The 9,724-nt window shown below is 40.3% G+C and overlaps 1 protein-coding gene across 1 annotated transcript in view; it reads left to right on the top strand.

The window, feature by feature from the left end:
• Positions 1-1,843: 1,843 nt before the first annotated feature.
• Positions 1,844-9,724, top strand: part of TMEM181 (transmembrane protein 181) — a gene marked incomplete in the record, with an annotated part of 34,578 nt that continues 26,697 nt past the window's right edge. Inside the window, 1 exon segment of the mRNA XM_072409364.1 lies at positions 1,844-2,188. Within this exon segment, the coding sequence (XP_072265465.1) occupies positions 2,058-2,188 (131 nt within the window).

Below are 9,724 nucleotides of genomic sequence, written 5' to 3'. Positions count from 1 at the left end.
AATAAATAGTTGTGTCTTTGTTGTAATACTGTCCATTGTTGTATGCAACATAAATTAGCTAAACTGTGATTATGCACCGCTAGAGTTTTAGAATTGAGTCACCAGATCTGGCCACAGCTCTGTCTCTGCCAATTATTGTAGCATTTTTATTTTTGCTGTGCAACCTATTTTTATGATTATTGTTGTGTTTTTTTTACCTGTAGTCCTGCATTGTATTATAAATTAAATACATCAACACATCTCAGAAAAATGAGATGAGAACTTTAAGGTTAGACTTCAGTATTACAAAATGGAGGTCTGTGCGGTGCCCTCAAAAACTGGGACTTTTCAGGCCAATAAGTGCAAATGTTAACAATTAAATATCAAAAACCATAACTTTAATAAATACCATTAAAAACATTAACATAAAAAACCTAAAATGTACAACAAGCACTACAAGACCAAATCAAACGAGTACACCCTGTTGAATCGACGCGTTTCGCAGATTAATGTGCTTCTTCAGGAAAAGAGACAGGGATATCTGGGGTTTGTAGCACATGTGATCCCACCCAAAGGACGAGAGCAGGCGAGGAAAGGAGCCTATAGAATGTATCTCGGTTGGTATTGTTTTCAATTATCATTCACAGTTCTCAATAGTATGATCCATATTGTCTATCTTCTTAATTGGTTTCCTTTTTAATATGTTTCCATTCAATATTACCAAGAATTCATAACAAAAGGTTTACAACTCATGGGTCCGTCCACCGTGAGCCTCAATGTTTCCCTTCCATTATAATGGTCTGCATCCGCCTGCTGTCAACATGTTCCTGCAAATGGCATCTCCACATAGGAGGCCTTGCAAAAATGAACAGGGTGGCTAAATCTAATTGGTGGACTTCTGTATAAGACAAAACACCCAAAAGCAATGTAATCCCTAAAAAGCACTCTCACATAACATAACCCAAGATCAGTATACTAATACACTTCTGTATGCGTTTATTGGACAAATACACTACCTGGCCATAACAAAATGTCTCACACACTGATATTTCATTAGACCACCTTCAACTTTTTTTTACACCATTTTATTTCAATAAGCTTATGTGATGTCAAAACATTAATTTTAGTTCAAAATTGCAATAGTGTTTCACCAAGATCTTTTCTTGGGCCTGATTTAATAAAGCTCTCCAATACTGGAGAAGATAAACTGATATTGGTGAACCTGGGTGATCCAGCAAACCTAGAATGGATCTGGTCCCTGACATTTGCTAACAAATAGCAAACAACTTTAAGGAAATCCATTTCAGGTTAACTGGATCATAGGTTCACTAATAGAAGTGTATCCGCTCCAGTCTTGGAGTGCTTTAATAAATCAGGCCCATTGTAAACATTATGTGAGATTTGGACTGTTAAATAAACGCTTTTCCACATGTCTCAAAGATTAAGGTCTGGGCTCTGTTGTTGCCAATCCTTGTGTGAAAAAGATATCTCCTTGAGCCCGGTGAATCCTGGCAGAAATATCCATTGGTGAATAAACCTGATCTTTAGCATAATCATATAGTCGGCTGACATTTTTGTGCACATAATGTTGCTGAACCAGATCAACCAAAGCAACCCTAGATCATAACACTGCACACACAGGCTTTTTCCAATCATACAAAAAAAAGGTGAATAATTCTTCCAGCATTGTGAGGGATTTATCATCATTGCCTGGCCTTTTAGTTACAGTAACAAGCTCTGGTGTCATCTGTTAGTGATGTAATTCCTATGGAAACCTGCATAGATGGCAGCAGCATCTCTATGATGTATCCTGTGGGTGGTCTCCCTGCAAGCAGCACTACACTCCCCCTTAGCAGCATCATTTGCTTCTGCATAGAGACAAGGCAGCTGGCTTGCTTTAATTTAATAAGGCATCCTGGACTAGGAAAACCAAAGCAAATAGAAAGGCTCAGAACACAAAGAAGTTAGAGGACAATGCACTGAAAGCAAATCAATGGAAATTGTAGGCTGGCCTTATCCCATCAGTGATTCCTGGTTCTTCCACTTCACCTGATATATGGCTGTGAAAATCTAGCAATATGGATCCAGATTATGCAGCATTTGAAAGTGCTCTATGTAATGAATTTAAAGATTTCTGCAAAAAGGTCAGTGATGCTTACAAGGAACTAAAAGAAGACCTGACACCGTACAGAGATGATCGCTACTACAGGTACTGTAATATGGCTACTGCCTAAAATTCACCTGTCAATGCTGTCTCTTTATGGCATGACCGCAATGAACTGTTAAGCTTGTATCAATGGTTTAAAATATAGGTTATATAATATAGACATGCACTGCATATAAAATACAATAAATATATCTTGTGAATTATGAAATAGACATCTTTTCTCCTATAATACTGCCTTGGAGCCTTATTGTCTGTTAATCTGTTGTTATACAAGTGGCTTAATATCATGGCACCAATTGTATATCCTCATACTTACCAGTAATAAAAACCTAAAAATATACAGAGAATGGAGTTTTCCACAAACTGACAGTCTATTCACCAACTCTGAAAATATCTAAACCATATTATAGGCAAGAATACTTAAACCACAAAACTGTACCTCTGATTGGTCTCCTCAGTTTCTTCAATCCAGATAGCCAGAGTGTATTATCCATAATTTGTATGTTTTATACAGTCGTGTCAAGATATATTTTAACTTACTATGCAATGAAAACAAAACCTATGGGGTCCTAGATTAAAGATTAAACATGTAGAGTTAACAAATTGGGGAAACATTCAGATTTGGGGTCCTTATACTTTTAAACAAGGGATCAGTTCACTGTCCTTAAAGCAGACCTTCCACTAAAGACAGACTTTCAGTTAAGCCCCCCCACCAAAATGCCTAACATACAGTACATAGGTGAGAAATTTACCTGTAGAGTGAGAAGTTAGAATAATCTTTGGTTTAACCCATAATTCTGCCTGTGGCCTAGGTGAGGATCACTGACCTTCCAGAGTACAGTCTTGTGGAACTCAGGTGAAATCTTACAAGAAGATGTCCTTCCAATAGACTGGAATGTTTTTTGTTTTTTTTCGAATTCCCCTGCTTTGCATTTCATAGGACTCTACCTGGAAGAATCGTGATGTTACGACCAGTGATGTGGAAGATGATGGTAAGGTAAGTATGATCACAGGTATGCTTTTGAAGCATACCTGAAGGCCTAGCCAACAAAAAACGGCCTTCCCTTTTAGTGGAAGGTCTGCTTTAAGTCTTTAGGGATCTTAGACAATATTACTATTGAGAGTATTTATTGTAAAGTATTTAATCAATCTATTGTTTTGTTTTGTTTTTGTTTTTTTGTGGGTTTTGTTTTTTGTAAATATACTTGTACATGGCATCATCCATACTGCGGTCTCTTGTGTTATGTCAAACACCCATACTGCTACTGGTAACCACAGACCCTCTACCTCTTTTACTTGTCTTTAACTCCAGTAAATTGAGTAATTGTGAATTGCTAATACAAATTTTTGTTGATTCATTTGAAATGTGAAGTTGACTGTCTTGTCCGGTAAAATATTTGCCTTGCCAAGTTTTAAAAGTTGGTACTCCTGCTAGACAGCTTAATCAGGTTCAAGATCTCAATTATCTCCCTGCAATTGGTCATTGACCACCTGGCAGCTTGTAAAATGGATAAAAATGTACACCAAAAGGATGAGATCATCAATCTGTCAGCAATCTTCCATTTTTTAGAATCTTGCATTGCTGTACAGACTGACTCATCACACTACCATTTCCTCTCCCAGTCTAAATGCCAATGCAGGGTAAAGCTTTTACAAAAGCATTTGGCTACTTTCTGTCAATATTGGTATTGTCACTTAGCCTATACAAATGGGACTTGTTATTAATAGGTATACATAGGAATTCAGTGAGCCTGAGATAATGTAATGATGATGTAGCTCAGGTGCAAGAACCTGCAGTAGCCTACTTGGAGTGATCATGGAGGTAATAGTGGCTTTTCATAGTGACTTGGCTGCGGGAGAGGAAACTATAGTAGTAGGGTCTTCTAAATAAAGCTAACTTGACAATATGTAAGCAATAGACAGGGACTCAATCAGAAATTTCTGGGCCCCATGTTAGGCAAACTTCCAACCACCTCACCGCATCTGGTGGCAATAAATCACAATACTATGTCCTTTACCATGGATTGTAGTTGTGGCATTGCAGTGTGATGTTGTGAATAGACTCTAAGGCTGCATACACATGTGCAATAATTGTCCAATCCTTTCCAACGACTAGCACTGCACGATGCATGAAAGAGTTCTGTACATACAGCATCGTTCTGCTCTATGGAGAGGGGAAGGGGGAGAACGACGGAGCGGCACCCTGCTGTGCGCTCTTCCCGTTCACTTCCATTAAGATCGTTTGTTGTCCATTGTCCGTGGATCCACTGGGACGGTCATTCGGACGATGACCGACGGGTGCTGTACCCTGAGCCGATTATCGGACGAGAACCATTGCAAGTGTGTACGTAGCCTAATTGTCCCTAATTTGAATCCAAAGTGCATTTATAAGGATATTTTTTGATGGGATCAGTATGAAATGCTTCTGAGATTGTTAGGAATCCACTGACAGGTGCATTCGATCATCTTCAGACTTTTGTATCTGAATTTCAAAACCCAATGGGAAGAATATGGAAAATTGTTTTCAATACTTACTTTACTTCTCCTTCCTAGCACCAACCAATGACAGCATGAATGATGTAGTAATCCTGGCTACCCCATGTATGCTGCCATGTTGGTGTCAGGAATATGGAAATTGTTTTCAATACTTCCTATATTATTCCTTTTTCTGACACCAACCAATGGTGATATACATGTATTAAGCGGGGCTCCTTCATCACATGTATGCTGCCATGTTGGATCCAGGAAAGTAGTGGCAGAATGGCAGTTTGTGCATTCATGGCTGTAGTTATAACTAAGCACAACACCTGATGGAGGAGGAACGTCTGCTGAAGTCCATTGTGATATGGGGAATCTAGCAGGCAAAGTTTAAATTATCAATTCTGAGGCCATTCATGTGGAAAATATGGAAATTTTTATTTTATTACCTAATAAACCACACATTATTATTATTATTATTATAATAATTAATAAACAGTATATAGCGCCAACATATTACGCAGCGCTGTACAACAAATAGGGAAACATAAAAGGTGCCCCTCTCTCTCCGAAATAATAATAATATTAATTTGATCCTCAGTGGTTACAATATGCAGGTAACAAACAACCAATTGTTACAATATTTGGTGCCGCATTTCCAGGCCAAAGCCAGAGACTCCATAGCAATATTATCAGGAAAGACATTATAAGGTTAGAATTTTTCCAGAAAAACTTTATAACTGCATTAATTATTAACTCCTTTACAATAGCCTGGAGCCCAGCACTAATGATAGCACACTTTAAATGCTTTTGTTTTTTGTCCTTAACGTCTACATAATACTAAGCAGTCTACATTCGGCAAGGTTTTTTTTTTCCAGTAATAAAAATGGCGACAACGCAGCCGGATGTAGCTTTAGAATGCCACGCCCCTTTTCTCATCTGTCTCTAGTGTCGTCAGTAATGTGTGGGGCAAGCCTAGAGAAAGGGGCGTGGTATTACGTATACGGAAGGGGGCGTTTCCCAAAGAAGTGTGGAGGCGGCTGGGCTCTCCAGTGAGTTGGCAGCCGAAGGAAGGCGGCCGGGAGGTAGTGGGGCTCTCTGGTGACGTCATGGAGCCGTAAGTGTTGGGGTACCAGAAGCTTCCGGACTCATTTACCTGAGTGCTGGGGAACTATCGGGGCATTTCATAACTTCTAGAAATATTCACATATCTTGGTCTACATTGATTGCAGGGTGTGTTACATGTTGCAGGATACAGAAACTTATTATTGTGCAATTTTTGGTCATAACATTTGAGGCAGCTCATTTGTTTATTTAGAAGTGTTGGGGAACCAGTTGCAAGCAGGACATTTATATATTAAGTGTTCTCCCCAAGACGTTTTAGCTGGGCGCACCACCCGGAACTTTTCAGTAACCACTTTGGGTAAAAAAAAAACTTTATGGAGCCTACACAATAACTTCATTAACTTCTGGAGCAAGCTGTGCTTTGATATGCAAAAAGAAACAACTGCAGAGTTTGTCTTGGTCATTAAAGAGTTACAAGAGGCTGCAGAAAGAGCTTACTAAGATCACCCACAACCTCAGCTGTGTTTAGCAAAAGATTTCTTCTGCAAATCATGCAAACCACCCCCCTCCCCTCTTCAAGCCTCCACCCTGCACATGAGGGAGCAGGAAATATACAAAAATACTCCCCCCCCCCGGCCCCACCATTCGTATTTAGGAGGCGTCTGTATCTTGGATGTCCGTAACTCGGGACTACCTGTACTTACCAAAAGTTTTTTGTATTTTTACTTATCCAGTCCTGAGATTTCCACTGCTCTGTCTGGCAGGGCCGTAGATCTGATTTTTCCTTGATGTAGTTCAGGTACATCTTTAGGACCTGTCCCTCCCCCAGTCTGTGATTAGACAGTGAAAGGAGAAGTAGCAGATGCATTATTATCTCATCTCTCATTCAACCTGCTCTCTCCTTCTATCAGCTTGTCTCCCAGTTTGAGTTTTTTTTGGTGTACCGAGATTCTATATATTTTTGTTCTTAGGTAAGTCATTAATAGGATCAATAAACAATCAGCTGTACATATTGCTTGGGATTAGCAGTATGTGACGATAGCAGGAGGCTCCACACTGCTGCAGGAGAAATGGGAGGTAAAGAGGGCTCAGACAGACCACTGCTTCAGGGGAGATGATTTATGTGCCGTCTCACAGTGGCAGCCCCATGTAGAATGAATAGGAGCGGCAGGGACTAGTACTGCTGCCAGCTCTCACATGTGCAGGTGTTGCTTCTTTAACCTCCCTAGTGGTCCAATTCCGTCCAAATTTCCATGCAAATATATATATTATATGAATATTTCTTTGTATTGAACTCAATATAGCAATTTTGTATTGAATCCAATGCAAGATGATTTTAATTTCCGGAATACAGATTTTTGCCTGGAAAATCCACCCCAAGTCACACTCAGGAATACCGATAGGGAGGTTAAGAACCAGCACTGCGATGTGAGCGACCAAGCTGCCTGTAAGGTGCCAGCTACCAGAGTTTTGAACTACACCTAACAAAGTTTCTAAGTTGGAAAATGAACCATTGTTTGTTTTTATGACAGATGTTGGGCTTTTACCTCACTATTTGTTTTGGTGACACTGGTCACAGGGTGAATCTAGGAAAACCGCAGACCACCATAAAAACTGGCAGTGGTTCTAATATACTTCCTTATTCTATACTAAAGCTAAGTCTACTTTCCCCAGTAAACTTTGCATTTAAATGCCCATGCTTTAAATTAGGCCTGTTCACATCAGAGTGTTTTCTTGATGGGCTGTAAAGAAAACACATCCTGCAGTGTTTGGAAAGTCTTTTAACAACCCCAAAACACTTAAAATAGCCTGTAAATGCTCCAAACGCCCCCATTGACATTATTGGGTGTTTCAGACATTTGAGCTTGTTTTGTCCTCTTTTCTAACTCTTCTCTGCCGCGTACCTTGGTTTAAAATGTCTTTATGAAAGTCATACAAAAGCTGAATGGACATTTATAATCGTTTAAAATTAGTCAATGTAGACTTAGGCTACGTACATAAGTTTAATAATTGTTGTAGGAAAGTATCTTTCATGATCAGCGTTCTGCTCTATGTAGAGGGGAGGGGGGAGAACCAAGCCAGATTCTCATCTAATATTAGCTCTAGGATGATTACCGGAAGAATTATCTAATGTGTGTATATATAGCATTAGCCTAAAAAAAAAAGCATATAAAGTAAACTTTAATTTAATACATAATAAAAATAAACATAAAAGGGTAGACAACTCTTTTATTAAAAGTAAAAAAATTTTGTGTAAATTAAAAAAAAAAAAAAAAAGTGCAGCACCAATCTCTAAATACTCGATCGAAAATGAATGGGAGAGCAGGGCTTCCCGGGCTACTTATGCCACTCATGCTGGAAGGGTCTTGACTGCTCCTTCTGCGCATGCCCAAGATGCATCTCGGGGATGCGCAGAAGGAGCCCTTTCATCAGCATGCGCAATGAGATCGGCACGTTTTTCCCAATCTGTCATCCGATCTCGTGCCTGCACAGTGTGAGATCCGGTGACGTAGGAGGAAGAACCAGGAAGAAGAGAGGAGAACATGGCGGCACCTGACGCTCCCTCTGCGCAGGGCCGAAGACAGATACTGAGACGACACGGGACCTGATGGAAGAAACCTCCTGGCGGACAGACTGGTGTGTGGGATTGAAAGTAAGTGTGATTTTATTGTTTTGGGTGACTTTTTGGGTTTACTTCCACTTTAACATAATAAATACACTTTAATATAGTTAAGGTAGTAGCCCTAAGCATTTTAAATGGAATACTTTTTTTTCTTTTCTATGCAGCACACAGTAATGCACAGATGGTATTATTAATATTATAATTAATAAACAGTGTTTATATAGCACCAACATATTACACAGCGCTGTACATTAAAGAGGGGTTGCAAATGACAGACAGATACAGACAGTGACACAGAAGGAGGAGAGGACCCTGCCCCGAAGAGCTTACAATCTAGGATGTTTACAACTTTTCTGTGTGTAGAACAGGGGTTGGCAAACTCTGGCCTGATACGGTCTAGCCAGTAGTTTGTTCAAGCTTAACGCCCCCTGGCCAAACGGGTCTCATGACGGCTGGCAACCCGCGGCTCCAGAGCCGCAGGTTGCCGGCCAGATCTGCCAGGGGGCGTTAAAAACTGCTGGAGCTCCGGTGCGGCACCCTCGCTGTTGCTTCCCTATTTACCGTGGCCAGCATTAATATTCCGCTGCCGCGGTAAATAAGGAGGGCTCCCTGGAGTTAAATCCCTCTCCTCTGCAATGCATACAGAGGAGAGGAATTTCACTTCAGGGGCATTCCCTGGTGGTGGTCGGAACCATTAGTGCGGGTCCGGCCTAGTGTACTCTCGCCCACCTCATAAATGGCCTAGTGGTAATAAAACTTTGCCGACCCCTGGTGTAGAAGGACAAGAAAAAATGGAAAGGGAATAAAGGGCCTGGAAAGGTCCATACCTAATTGTGCCGCTGCAGCTTTGTGGCTCTTTATTTCGGATTCAGGCCCAGTGTGTCCTGGGAGGAATAGGTGGGCCAGGCACTACACTCTTTTTCCAGGCTAGAAATCTAGAATGGCTCTGGAGCACCCAGCCAGTGATAATAAAAAGGAATCGGTCTTTCAGACTGGAAGGAAGCTGTAGCCTGAGGCCGGGTGGACAGAGAAAAGGGGTTAAATTTGTGTTTTTTTTTTGTTTTTGTTTTTTTTTTATCTTTCATGCAGTGATGCCACTGATTCCCTGCAAGAGAGAACCCTGACAATTGATTTCTGTTTGTGTTTTTTACAAATAAAGGTGGCAGAGCCCCCTGAAATTGGACCTAAAGTCCTAAATACCTCTCTGCAGTGAGTTAAAATATACATGTGGTTATTTAAATGGTATAGCATGTAGTTTCATTTTGTAGTGTGTTATGGTAAGATCCATTACTGAACACATCAATTTAGGCAGTCCCCTGGCGCTCCTTTATTATGTTTTATCGTGTGTAATGTATGGGTTTGCATTGTTTTTAATTAGTGAGCATGTCTTTAGAAAGGATAATAATTAATAA

This window comes from Pyxicephalus adspersus, chromosome 4 (genome assembly GCF_032062135.1).
Source record: "Pyxicephalus adspersus chromosome 4, UCB_Pads_2.0, whole genome shotgun sequence".
NCBI lineage: Eukaryota > Metazoa > Chordata > Amphibia > Anura > Pyxicephalidae > Pyxicephalus > Pyxicephalus adspersus.
Note: the sequence above shows the minus strand (reverse complement) of the source record. Positions and strands in the feature narration are given on the sequence as shown.